The sequence below is a fragment of the Sinohyriopsis cumingii genome, chromosome 17, assembly GCF_028554795.1.
Source record: "Sinohyriopsis cumingii isolate HCF-2022 chromosome 17, ASM2855479v2, whole genome shotgun sequence".
Taxonomy (NCBI): domain Eukaryota; kingdom Metazoa; phylum Mollusca; class Bivalvia; order Unionida; family Unionidae; genus Sinohyriopsis; species Sinohyriopsis cumingii.
In genome coordinates this window covers 15,051,472-15,066,257 of record NC_142977.1, presented here as the reverse complement: position 1 = coordinate 15,066,257, position 14,786 = coordinate 15,051,472, and the positions used below count along the sequence as shown (strand labels likewise).

Genomic DNA, 14,786 nt, shown 5'->3' with positions numbered 1-14,786 from the left:
TTTTAGATACCTATATTAAAACAAAGCATAAGAATATTATTCACTTGACCAGTGAAGTTAACGGCAGTTCATAGCAGAAGAAGTTTATGCACCCCAACCCCTATTTTATACATGCATTTTTCACATCCAAAGGTCATTTTTTACAGCATGTGGTGCTCACAGTGCAAACGCAAGCGCTTTCCCTGGATAAAATTTTGAAAACCATTGTCTACTAAATAGCTTGATGCAATTCAGATTAGTTGTCATCCAAGCCGTTTTTGAGATATTCTACTTGCCTTTAACGCACGTGTCTACTGCTATGGGAGGCTAGCTCTTCCTTCTAGCCGACTATTGGTATTTCACTATCAACATACTGCAGAGAATCTATGGAAGGTGCACATGCCTGACATCAATTTCAAGAACAACACTAGCCTGAAACATCTAGTTCACAAATATATCCACATCTTTAAAAAGTAAACGCTAATAGCTGAAAAAGACACACCATAGCCTTAAGTTAATAAATTTGACAGGGGCCAAATTACGAAACTGGACCTTGCCACCTAAATGAAAATGCCGTAAAGACACACTGAAATATTATATCCGGGATAAAGTTTTAGGCAATATTTATCTTGTTTAAATAGATGGTGCTACATATGGTATGAATAGTTGAGTGCATACTGAGTGCAAACGTAATGGGAATAGTGTCTCGAACAATTGGTATTAGTAAGAATTATTGTATAGATAAATTTATCCAAGCTCTTGATAAATCCGTTTCTATACTATTTATGTATTTACGGCAATCTCATAACAAAAATGTCAATATTTGGTGCGAACCAAAGGTAAAATTCGTAATATTTGTATAGGGTTGTTCAGTCGTGGACTTCGTGTGACGTGACGAGTCACTACCTCGTACCTAAAAATAGAATGTAGCCCCTCCCCCCCCCCCCCCCCCCAGCTTCGGACGAACATTATCGTACGGCGGCTCAGTACCATTACGTTTCACTGAGGGGCCCCGAGTGGTCTAAAGCGCTCTCCGTTACGGATCACTGCCATCTCACCTCTGTCTGCGTGGGTTCGAGTCTCGGATTCGGCCAGTGTGGGTATGTGAGAAAGCTTGCCAGTAGCTTCTCGAGGGTCGGTGGTTCTTTCTGGGGATTTGCCAGGTTCTTCCTCCACCATTAATACTGGCCGCCATGTATAGCCTATTGTGTGCTGAAAAATGGCGTTAAACAACAACAACAACCACAACAACAACAACAACGTTTCACTGAAAGAACATGATGTTCCTGTTGGAAAATTACCTTATGCTTTGACAAAAAATCACTCAGTGGTGAGGCTAAAACGATGGTTACAGTGCAGAGATTACAGCATCAGTGGAAATCTAAGCAATTTGATCAAAATGTATGTAAAATTCTGTGTGTACGCTGCATGCATTTGATGTTTCCAATAGAACGGTTATGTAGAACGTGTATCGTGCCTACATTATGTCATGCGCAACAACAAAAGAATAAACAGACCATCAAAGCATCATTACAACTTCGCTCTAAGTGTAAGAGGTGAACTGATTTGTAAAAAAAAAATATAAAAAATTCTTTGTATTGAAAATGAGAGCAGCATTGTTCTGTAATATGGGGTATTTGTTTCTGTCGGTTAGGTTCACAGGGTTTTTCTGAGATGTGGCGTGAAAATTAAATTTTAAATGGCTTCTTGTTACTTGTGCTATGTTATTATTATTGGTGGTATTATTATTATTATTCATCTATTTTAGCAGGGTCAGACAATGCATAGAAGCAGGAAACAGTTGGTATATTTCTGTCTGTTGATGAGGCACATGGTATGATCTCAAACTGTAGAAACTTCGAGAGACTGAGGCACAGCACCAAGACCTAAAGTTTCTATTCCTCCTATCACAGGATGGAATAGTTTTTCCTTCATGTAAGCGTTTTTATGTGGGACATGTGCATCATCACATTATTGAATCAGTGCAGTTGACAGGACAAACTCAAAAATACTGAAGAGAATGAGAACTATGTGCATGATTTATATACAGCTAAACCTTTAAATAGAGGAATAAACTATTAAAATTGGCCATGTACAGTCAATGAAAGACTGCGAGAAGAATATGTTACATATTATTTAAAAGTAAAAGTCATGGCTTCTTGTGTAACGAGTACTATGTACGATCCAGTTGTACAGATTTCTAAACATATTGGGTTTGCTAGAGGGATTCCTCCTGTACATGCATTGCATCTTCAATGGGCAGGTGTAGCCATGTTGGTGCACTTATTTTTGCAATGATAGATTATATTGAAAAGAATGGAACTGATGCTCAATTATGCACATCAAAATATTGTGAATGGAACAAGGGACGTAAAATATGTAAGGACACCTTACAGTGTATCCCCCCAGGGGTGTAAAATTGAGGGTTAAAAAAAAACCTTGATGTCAGAACTAGGAGTCAAATAAAATATGTGGGGGTCATAACTTGTACTGACCAATTTTCATCTCACCAGTACTTTTTCAGCTTTGAAAATAGGATATTGCAACTTGTACAACATGTCCTATCTCTCTCTCTCTCTGTAAAAATACAAAATGTCGCAAATACGTTGTCCATTCAAAGATTAATTTTATTAGTTCATTTTTTATTTAGTTTCAAGTCGTAATTTTAAGTCTCTTTATAATAATTCTGAAGCTGTATTGTAGACCAACAAATTACATATAAGCCAATACAAATAGCTAATTAAATCTTTTAAACAAATGGCAGTTACTTTACTGCCTGTCATAAAATATGCACTATCATCGGTTTCATTGTACTTCGTCCTAAAACACATTTATCCATAAATCAAAAAGGCTAATAATTAATCTTCCTTCTAATAAGTTACACTTGAACTTTAACATCTTTATTTCATTACAGCAAGTTAAAACCCCACAAAATCTGCAATGACCCCCTGACTTTGTAATCCAGATAACGCATTTGTCTCGGCAAGTTTACTGATTTCCTTGTTGTGAAAGAATGTATTGGGTGATAATGTGTTCTCCAAATATGTTGTGGCGAACAAAGGCAGATTAAAACAAAAAACAAAAAAAAACGTTAATCTGTCACGAACGGATTATTTACTTTAGTAGTTTTTGCAATCAGTCAGAGGTCGCCGGTAATTATTTTCTCCGTTTTTCATTAAAGTTAGATACACATTTATTCTTTTGAGTTCTGCTTCATTCACTTTCTTCGCTAATGGTTGTTTTCATCTGGTGATCAATTTATAGTGCAACAAGCATTGACCATAAAGATTTGGACGACATCTTGATGAGCTCGAAGGAAATCGCGTGATTAGGGGAAGCTGCTCCGTCATAACATTGCCTATGCTAGTCTGGTTCCCTGTTTATTATGCCCCTTGCGTTGCACTCTGCTATATGAATAGCGGAGTGCAACGGCAGGGTACATCAGAAACGGTGAACCAGACTATGCCTATGCTCGAAGTATACACAATGCCATCCCTCATCCAAAGCATTGGCTACTGAATAAATCCTGATCGATTTTCGCGAATAATTCGCGTAAAAAAAAATATACAAAACGCACACAATGTTCTCCAGAATGCGTCCGTGACGCACAAATGTGCGTAAAGGGGAAAAACTTGTGACGCAAAGTGTCAGATTTGAATTATGAAAATATCAAGAAACGAAGTCAGTGATGTCATACGGTATGATCCAACACTAGCATACAGTCAGCGTACTCCTCTGAAGGCAGTCACAGCTCTGTTAAATGCTATTGAAAGCAACTCTCAAGTCATCATCACAAAATATGTGGCAGTCCAGCTTTTATTGGCAATATGCAACTTATGAACTAGATGCGGAATCAAAAGCACTTCTGTGTGAAAAAAATGCTCTCCGAAACATTTTGTTACCTAGCAGCCCTTTTTGGAGATGCGCGTTAGGGTCACAACCTCAGTAAGAGTGTCAACAGCAAGAAACCCACGATCTGCTCGTTTCAAGAATCAGTATAAAATATGTATTTGTGGGAAAATGTTTAATGAAGTACGATATATTCACATTGGCATGTAGAGTGTGCCTGTAACAGGATGAACTGTGATTAAGACTATATTTTTGTTTTCAAAGTATCATTATTGTGTGTTTTCATAAAAGCTGCTTGTTCCAAAATGAATGCTCTAGTGTATTTTAGAACCTGATAATATAGTTTATATTGTGATTTATATGCTAATAAACTTAAATTGAACATAAATCAATTTCAGCAATGATTTTGCATTTCTCATTCATGGCTGCCTGTAAATTATTGGAAGGTCATTGGCAGATACTGATTTAGCAGGATGTTCATGGAAATTTACATAAACAGTTTGAGGTATTATTGGTTCCCGACTCGGCCGCATGGTACTATATGAAAGCTTTTCACTCTTTCGATTGCCCATTCCACACGAATTCGATGTTTAGCCACATCTTTTGGTTAGTGCCTCTTGTGCAGTGAAAACCTTCCTGTCCCTTCAAAAGGAAGGAATGATAAGTTAACTTGAATCTCAAAAAAAAAAAAAAAAAAAAAAAGAAAAAAAAAATCCTGATGTTAAAGCCCCTATTGGCCATCACAACATCTCCAGGGTTCAAATAGTTAAGAATGCAGATTTAAGTACAATCTCTTCGTAATAAATGGACCCTTCAAAAACATTTTTGCATACATTATTGCACCATTAGGGCAACAGCTACGAGTAATTTGTAAGTTGAATGAACCTTATAGCTGGGATAGAGGTTTCCTTGAGTTTGAAAATTGCTAGATCACTGAACAAAAATTTCTGTACAATCAATTATACATCTTGTATTTTTAAAGGATTTGGACAATTTTTCCTTCACAGGGCATCTCTCTGCAAACATGAAATCCTTCAAGTGTAAAAGCTGGGTGTACAAAACTGGACTCGTGTTGTTATAATATTCGACACAGTATCGTTGCTAGCACCGAATCTATAGGCTAGGTCGTAAATAACAAGCCCAAGTTCATAACGCATCAGTGTCATTAGTAATGCATTTTTGGGAGACGGGCGTCAATTTACACCAAAATTGACTTTCGGTTTGCTTCCTTTGCTGTACCAATATTTCAGATGTTCGACAGCAGGGCTTATAAAGCTCCACAATGTCACAAACTGGACCCATGACAAACCTGTATACAACTTACATTTCTGATCGTTATCTTCAACTTATGTCTAAGTGGGTATGGCAAATAAGCTGATGTATTTGGGTGGTTTTATCTTTTTGCATAAACGTCGAATCTGTAAAGAAAAACAATCAGAAAAAGAAGGAATGGGATCAGAAATGGTAAGGGAGTGTGGTGCGTGCTGAGGGTAAGGTTTGTATATCAAACCTTATTCTCAAGTACACACACACACACACACATCAGTGTGGGATCCAGTAATGCATGCGATACTCCAACTGCACAGGGTTATTACATCCTCATGATAACTACAAAGTTTTGTTAATTCCATGGGGCAATTAAAGTGGAGTCATAAAACAAAAAAAAAAAAAAAAAACAAAAAAAAAAAAAAAGGAATGAGTAAATGGAAACTTAGGTATCACAATTTCTTTATAATAACTGTCTATTCAGAATGTAATTATGTACATGTCAAATTGTTTAATTAAACATAGTGAAACAAGTATACACACTAGAATACACCCACACGCATTGCAGGATAATTTTATCACAAGACAGACGTCTTAATAACTCGTGCATATTGACATGCAGAGTTTCAATATGACAAGGTTATGTATTGCAGGTTTCTAAGGAAACGGTATGTGTTACCGACATGTCTGCATACATAAACACCTGTATAGGCGTTAAAGTCGCAGGCATAGGAGAGGGATGATGCACGCTGGCTCCATTCCCGTCAACGAAGTGAAGAGTACAAATAAAAGTGTCCTTTGTGACTTTTTCAATGTCAACGTTTTCCCTTCCGCAAACTCAAACCCATTGACGACGCATGTTCAGATCTTTGTGTTGGTTAGAGAATGGAATGAAAGTAACTCTTCATGTAATCTTTATTGACATATCTAAAGTCACTACGGCAAATACCATAACAACAGTGCTTTACAACCATTATTTAAAAGTAAAAACAAATGTTATCGCTTAGAATACGATGAAAACAACAAGGTTTACTGAGGGCTGATTATATGTTTGTCAGAAAAAATATGGCGGACGGCGCAATGCTTAGCGGGTAAATGACATCATACGATATTTATAGCTGACTGAACAACCCTATACAGATTGAACAAAATCATTTGGGGAAATGTATCTTTCCAAATGCCATTGGGTGTTTGCGTAATGAATACGGACCGCTCCGGTGGCCTAATGGTTAGAGCGTCCCCTCTGATGCGGTAGGTTGTGGGTTCGATCCCCGGCCGAGTCATACCAAAGACTTATAAAAATGGTACTAACAGCTGCCTGGCTTAGCAGTCAGCATTAATATGTTAGGACTGGTCGGTCTGGTGTCAGGATAATGTCTGCGGCATGATGCCCCAGTGCTAGATATCACTATAAACTGTAACACTGCAGACATCGTAGCGATACGACTAAAAACTAGTTAAAGCTAGGTTAAAAATCATGATCACGCACATTTTAATGAATTTCACAAAATGCGAAATATCCTGTACACAATGAAACTCAGTAATCTTTAAGTATTAAACAAAGTTGACGCGCAGAACTACTAATGCTACGTTTTGACTTGCATTGTATTGTTTAATTATAAAAAGCAGGGCGTTTGTTGGGAACGTGCGAACTAAAGTGAAGATTGTGCACGGGTCCAAACGACGAACAGCCTTAAAATGTGGACTACCTATATACAACTATTGTGCATCGTAAAAAGAGTCGTACCATATTTCGGTATTCCGTTTACCTTGATATATTTGTTATGATCTTGGCACAAAAAAATTTCCGAATCATGGAACGTGTTTTTCAGCTAGACAGATATGCATTCTATTGATCTGAAACTTTAGCTTAGGCTGAGTGAAAAGCAGAAGCACCCTCTGCAACAGTACTGTCAGTATGTTGCTTGATGTTATGTTTTGCAAAAAGTGCAAATTTTGATTGCGATTGATCACATGGTGTAACTTTCCTATAGTATGTGCAGTTTCATACTTTTTATATTACCACATGTTAAAATATCACTTTATGTGATTCTGATTGGTCCAAATAAGCCCATTAAATTAATGTGCTATATCGTCTTTAATGATTGGCTGGGATCGTGGAAAAACATTTTTAACCCCTCTTTCTGGAATGTTTCGTTTAGAATGAACATTTTTGGCGGCCATTTTTGAACTCTCTGAATATGGATATGTTACCCCCCACAGGGGTTTGTTGTGTCATGCATAACAATGTTGAGAAAGAAAGCGTAAAACTAAAAAAAAACTAGAACAACAATAAGAAGTAAAACTACGGGTACTGCTTATTTGATGGCGAGGTGGGGGATAGTCGGTATATCTGTAGCATATATATATAATCCACCTTATATACGAGCGCGGTTTAAATGTTAACTTGCAGAAGAATATGGACATAAATGGGTCTCTTAACTGACAGAACTTGATCCAACCACAGCTGATCTTTGACAGCGTATATGGGATGCAACTCCGACTCGAAAAGAAATTTGCGTCTTCTTTGCAGTCTGTTATTCCAAATGCTGCAAATATCCGTAAATGCAGGAATTTCTGCAAACAGTAATCCTATTTCACATGAAATCGCAACAATGTAATGTTTTGTTCTGAAGGGGACATTCTAGGGTAAATATAGCTCTAGACCTACTGTGTACCGTATCTAACAATCACATCGCATTAATCATTCTGTTTTGAAAAATGATTTTGCCGGAAGCTTTTTCTTTGTACTTTTTACAAACAAAAAGTACAATCTACTTTTATTAGTTCACCTGTGTTTGGGACTATTTTATGTACAACAAATGAAAGGTGCACCATATGTCAGAATGAACGAAATTATTCGTTTTTCTGTCGAAATAATTTCCACTGAAATAAAAACTGTGATAAAGAGAATCTCAAATGGGTAATGATATAATGTTAAATTTATGAAACTCGTTGAATAATGACCAGCTTTTGCTCGCCAAGGCTCGCAAAAGTTGGACAATTATTCAACTTGTTTCATAAATTCAGTATTATATCATTACGCATTTGAGATCCTCTATTTATGAAGTGCTTTGCGATCTTTGGTGTCCTTATGATGTTTTGAATCTGCAGCACCATTACTTGCCATAAAAACAAACGTTCAAGCTTTGCATGCCAAACATTGGGAAGAACATGAAAATTTGTTTTTTTTTGTTCATCTGTGATGACGCACTTTCGTTTTGGCATTTGCATGTATGCTATCGTTATACAGTAAACAACAATCATTTATTCAAATCAACATTATTATCATAGTAAATTAATAGCAATGACGTCACATTGTGTTGAAGAAATAACATATAAAACTAACATCTAACAGTATCAAAATAGAAATATATGTAATTGTCAGCTTAATGAACGTAAATGGTGAGCTCTTAAAAAAGTCATTATCGATATTATAGTGGCAAGTTGTAACAGCCGAAAAACACCGATCAAGTTTCATCAGCGCCGCAAATTTGCCCAGTAAAGCCCGGATGTAAACGTAATATTTCCAGGCTCTGCATAAAATACCAGTAAACACTAAGTTAACTTGTGATCTTGCTGTTAGTTCTAAATGAAAACAAAGAACCTCGTGATATATGAAAGTAATTTTAATTCGGTTTCAAATACTAGTAAGAAAAGTTATTTAGACATAAATTAGTATTCTAAAAAAGGCTTCTGAAATGAACGTTTTTGACTGAAAAAAGATGATGTGTGTTTCCTATTCATTGATTTTAAAATTAGGCAAGGCGGGATTTTTTCTTCATGTTTGTAAATAAACATCTATAAATCAAATAATCTTTCCAGTACTTCAAATGACTGGAAAAAATACCGGCTGAATTGTAGTCTAACTATACCAACCTGTTTGTTTGGAAACTCCGTTAAGCACGAAAGGTGCAGGAGATACCAGCATTAGTGCCATTCTGGTCACATATTAGAAATTATAAATCAACGATTCAGTTGACTTAGTTCTGTTCACTTTTTATAACATTAAACTTTTTCGTTATTGAAATCGGTTGGTGGGTAGAATATATAGTCAGACTATAGATACACAAATCATTTTCGGCAATAAGATTATTTTTTTAAAGAAAACAAATTTTATACCATTGTGGAAAATGTCGAGGGTCGGCAGTGAGAAACACGGACATCCCGCCCACTGGAGACATATTTTTTGCCTAGTCAAATATGACGACTTCCTACAGTTAAAGCTTCAGAGTACACGTTAACGCCATTTTTTAAACTAGCAATTGAAGAATCAACAGTGTACACCATGAAACTTTTTCTGTGTATTCCGAAAATGTCCAAAAAATCACCAGCAATATTTTGGCTCTAGTCTGGTAAAATAAAATCGCAATTTGCTTAATCGGCGAAGCCCAGCACCACCTCTGGCAAGGGTGACAATGTGCAAGACTACAGTGTTGGTAATATTTGCGACATCCCAATTTTTTCTATCTCCTATGATGAACAACGTATCGACAAATCGAAAACCTATATAATTTGCACTGACGGCGCAAAAGATTCATTAGTGGAGTTCACATTTTTATCATCACCGTTAGGGTATTTAGCAAAATAGAAAAAGAATAATATTATGTACAATTCATAAACTACTCATTATCGACTAACGATAGTAAGATCGGAAAAAATCAAAATGAGATGTCGAGGGTAAGATAACAGTACATGTGCTGTGTAAACAATAGTCGAACAGATAGCACAGAAGTTATATTTTTGAATGGATGTTAATCTTGCAAAACCTTAAAATGCAAGCCACTTTTTCATTATCTAAAAACTTCATTATTACTAAATTATGTACGCTGGCAGAAATTAAACTTTTTGTTATTCACAGTCATGACATGCAACTGGAAATAGCAAGCTGGAGAGACGAAAACACCAGTTAAATTGTGTGACTATTATTTAAAATGTATCCCAAAATAGACCTGTAGAATACTGATCACGTTAGAGCAGTTTTCATTGTATAAACAGTTGCGTGGTGATCCATAAATGCTTGCGATATATTCGTTATATTTGCAACATAATGTGCCTATGACAAGGCTTCCACTCTCGCGTGTCTTGGTTTCTAGAACTTTTCCAGTAACTTCATTTGCATTTGGGTCAAAGCGGAGACGGATCCTACTTTGAATGTAAACTTGGGTCCATGTCATGTGTGAGATTCAGCTGATGCATTTGGCCCAACAAGTAAATGGTATGTTTTGCGGATCTGGTTCCTCTTCTGTTATCGGTCTACAAGCCAGGAACCTGTCAGTTAGAGAACCATTGATATTTAGTTTGCTGAGATGGTTTCTCATCTGTTATTGGCCTACAAGCCAGGAACCGTCACTAACAAAAAGGAATGAGATGCAATTTTAATTCTATAAATTGTAGTACAGTGTTTAATTAATGCTTAACGACATTATCGTTTTATTTACAAATAAATCGGAACAACAAATATGTACTTAACTGTTTACTCATCACTCCTGCCATAATTAGGGGAACTTCATTTGCGTTTATCCAAGAGCAGAGCCAGATGCTGCTTTGAAAGTCAAAATGTGAGATATCGTACATCAACTGATCAGCTTTTATGATAAATTTGTCGAGAATGATTTTGTAAAATCTCCACTTCGACTCTACTGCCTTCGTTGTTTTGGACGGAGTTTTCTTACATTTTTGTTAATCATTTGCTGTCTTGGAGCTTCTTAGATCGAAGCTTCTGCTGGCACGATAGACGACTCAAATTCTGATGGCTCCGCTTTTCCATGTATCTATATTCTAAAGCTGGTCCATTGCCTCGAGATACGTTTTAACAACTGAACTAGTTATTTCTACATAATGAGCTTCAGATGTGCTGTGTATGAGCCCGATACCTTACCAGGCGCGACCTCTGTTGTTTCATATATTTATCAACATCCATACAGATTTAGTGCTTTAAGCAAAATACTGACACAAGTACAACATACAAAGCATGCACATATGATAATCTAATTTTGTAAACATTGAAATCGTGCTGATGCAGCTTAAAAATATAATCAGTCAATCTTTACACATGATTCTATCAAATTGTGTTTATTCATTATACATTCCATTTTTGTATGCTTTGCTTTTAATCTGCCTGACAACACTGAAGTTTAATCAGCAATCGGAAACAATGTGCATTATTCTGCTTTTTACATTTCCTTTTTTTGTTAAAAGCTGACATAACAAAGCAACATATTATTGATTACTCATTAACAATCACATAAAATATGGTTGTAGCAGATGCTGTTGATACACAAGAGAAACTAGAATGAAAAATGGAGCATTATTAATTATTCTTACCATAACGCAACATAATGACAATAGTAAACCAGTACTGCTTTGTTAAGAGTGAAAGCATGGGAACAGTATCAAGCATGATCAGAAATGTACACTCCTTTCACTATTACTGTATATTGAATTAGCAATACAAATAACATGTCTAGTACTAATAATTGGTGATTCTTGAAATTTAATGCTGTTCAGGACCGACGAATTATGCTTGTGCTCTGACAGGTTTAGTGGAAGTAACAATCTCTGTGTAAATCTTCAATCTGTAGCAGGTACATAACTATCAGTTGAGCATAACCTTGTACCTCTCAATCAGAATTATTAAGGAAACACTGATTTTGTACCGAATTTCTCTTTTAATTTACTCAAGTTACTAAAAATATCTACAATCATACATATCTATGGTTCCCAACATAGAACTCCATTTTGAAGAATTTTATTATGCTATTCTTATTAACTAATTACTTTTGCTTTGTCTCCTAACTGTCGGCATCATGTCTAAGAGGTCTAAGTGAGGATGAAATTTAATAAGAAACGTTTGTTTCATGACATGGCTGATGTACCGTATTTTCGCGTATATATGACGCGTCTTATACAAAATTTTACTTACCCCGTACCCAGGGTGCGTCTTATATTAATGGGCGTCTTATCTAAGTATTTTTTAACACGAACGAACGGTACAGTGTGTGATATTGAAGGACGATTATTGCGGTCGATATTCACGTTTCACGATTTTCATTCCTAGTTGTAAAAACAATTGGGTAAGTGTTCAGTAATTACCACGTGTACCAATCCAATGCAGGTCAGTTCACTTATTTCCTTCTGAACAAAGGTATGGAAAACATCCAATGTATTCTCCCAATCGTCCGGAAGCTTCTGTTCAACAGTTGTACGTGACCGGACTGCAAGATTGTTCCGTTTCATGAACTTGTACACCCAGTTGACACTGCCACCACGAAAGTCTGTGATCTTCATTTCTGTAGCAATAATTCGAGCCTTCAGTTTGATCGCTATCGTTGAAACGGCACGGTTACTGTCACGTTGCGAACGCACCCAGTTGGCTAGATTTTCATCCAAGTTCGGCCATCATGTCTTGCTTTTCTACCTCTACGAGCTCGTTTCCTTGGATTCATCTTCTTAATCTCCTCTTCCTCCAACGTCCAATCACGTACAGTCTTCTCGCTGCAGCTAAATTCTCTTCCAGCAGCTCTGTTGCCACGCTCCTTGGCAAACTTGATGACGTCTAATTTAAAGTCGGCCGTATAAGATTTTCGCTTCGGCATCGTGACAGTTTTATAAATTTTAAAAATGCTAAGCAAATTGATCACTCATTTATATATACCGGTAATAAGAGACTGTTTCCACGTTTAACAGTATATATGCTAACCGCATACATCGGGCATTTATTGGTCTATGTACGGTACTAATCCCACCCGCTGAAGACTTGGCCTAGCAGATCAATGAAGCCGCCTTTACATCTGGCGTTTATTGTTCTAGAATCTAGATACCAGGTACTCAACCCATCCGCTATTGGCCCAGCGGGAGATAAGAATAAACGATAACCGTTGCGGTCCTGTCTCAGACAATTCTTTGATCTCAACTAAAAATGGTAATGAAGCCTTGTTTACATCCGACGGGTGATGAAACATTGGACAAATTTTCATTTATGATAAAGGAAAGGAAACCACTGGAGATAAATTGCTCAGTGCAGCAGATGGCTAGGCCGCGTGCGTCTTATATTTGTAGGCGTCTTATGTAAAATATTTTTTACACAAATCGTCAAAACCCGCGTCTTGTATATGGGTGCGTCTTATAATTTGGTGCGTCTTAAATGCGCGAAATACGGTGCTTTATGTCTTGCTTTTGGGTTCGAAATTTGACAGAAACTGTTGAAACACTAAAAACAGCAAGCATGCAGACCAATACTACTACCTGCAAAAACCTTCTGGGTTTGCAGAAGTCTGGTTGGTGGAAAAATGTTTTAATCATCTGCTGTGGAGCTTTGGAACTTAGATGTAGCAGCCTGGACATGGTATCAGCTCCATGTAAATGATGAATGCTCAACCCCGGAAGGTGTCAGCAGGAGTAAAGTTAATTGTATTCACTTTCGCTTAGGACAGAATATTTTAATCTTTAAATAGCTGAAGGATCATTAACACCATAAAAGTCAACTCATGACGTTAATTGCAACTTAATGTCAAGCTGCAAGTCTGTGACTTTGTATGTTTTTCGTCTTTCAAAAAAATAATGATATATCTGTATTTATCTACAATAGCAGAATCTGAACAAGACAACAGTAAATGTTATCCTTGGATCTGCTTTTCTTCAAATTCAAAATCCCAGCTAAATATCTGACCTATTCAGAACCGACCGAAAGAAATCAAAGCAATAATTTACAATTTGTTATACTTATCTACAAAAACAGTCTTAACATTATTAAGGTGTGACCCCTTTATAGGTTTTAGCCATCATTGTTTTTGTCTCTTTACATAAATAGTTCCAGCTGGAAAAGAAAAATCAATGGATGTATATATGTACACATAATTTGTGTTACTTACTTGTGGACACTTCCATGAAAGAAATTTCATTGCCCCTCCCCCTTACATTTGGATATGACTTATAAAAAGTATATCTAAATTATGTTTCCCATATATTAGTTCTAAAAACTAGAAATTGGTCTTCGTAAAACATGATATCAAGCCCACACATTTTTTTTTAGTAGGTACTTAGATCATGTGTAAGGCTGTAACGTAGTTCAATCGGGACTAACAAGGCATAATGAGGTCAATTCGGACCATTGTAATGTGTGGTCCTGAACATGTTCACACGAGTAATTCAAACAAATAGTTTTCAGTATATGCAAGTTATTAAAAAAATACGGCCTGGACATGACTGCATTAAGCCACTCTGAACTGCAGGGTGGATCTCACGGTAACTCGAGACCTACCAACAACGAAATTCACCCCCTTATTTCCTCCAGAGAAATAACCAAACAAATTGCCTCTCTGAAAGGTCTAACCGAGCTCCACTATCTTCAGTTTGCATTTGGAATGAAGAAAACCTTCATACAATTTAACTGTCGAGGACTTGGAACAAATTACAATGATATTGTCCTCTTTTTAAACAAACGTAATCCTGCAGTACTATGCCTTCAGGAAACATTCTTGAAATATACGGATAACATTACACTTAGAAACAACTCCCAGTTTAACACCTCCCAAAATGTAGACAGTTCCTCAGGAGGAGTTTCTGTTGTTGTGAACACTGATAGTGTCATGCCATTAAACACAAATCTTCAGGCCATTGCTGTAAGCTTCACTCTAAATCAAGTGATTACTTTTTGTTATATGTACTTACCACCAAACACCATCGTTATG

At 36.6% G+C, this 14,786-nt stretch overlaps 1 protein-coding gene across 1 annotated transcript; it reads right to left on the bottom strand.

Moving 5' to 3' along the window:
• Window positions 1-661: 661 nt before the first annotated feature.
• On the bottom strand, window positions 662-12,384 carry LOC149777796 (uncharacterized). Its single transcript, XM_089940454.1, has 3 exons — window positions 12,199-12,384; window positions 5,746-5,932; window positions 662-5,173 (listed from the first exon to the last, which is right to left on the bottom strand). The coding sequence occupies exons 1-3, from the start codon at window positions 12,382-12,384 to the stop codon at window positions 5,022-5,024; spliced, it is 525 nt and encodes a 174-aa protein (XP_089796580.1). The 3' UTR covers window positions 662-5,021.
• Window positions 12,385-14,786: the final 2,402 nt, after the last annotated feature.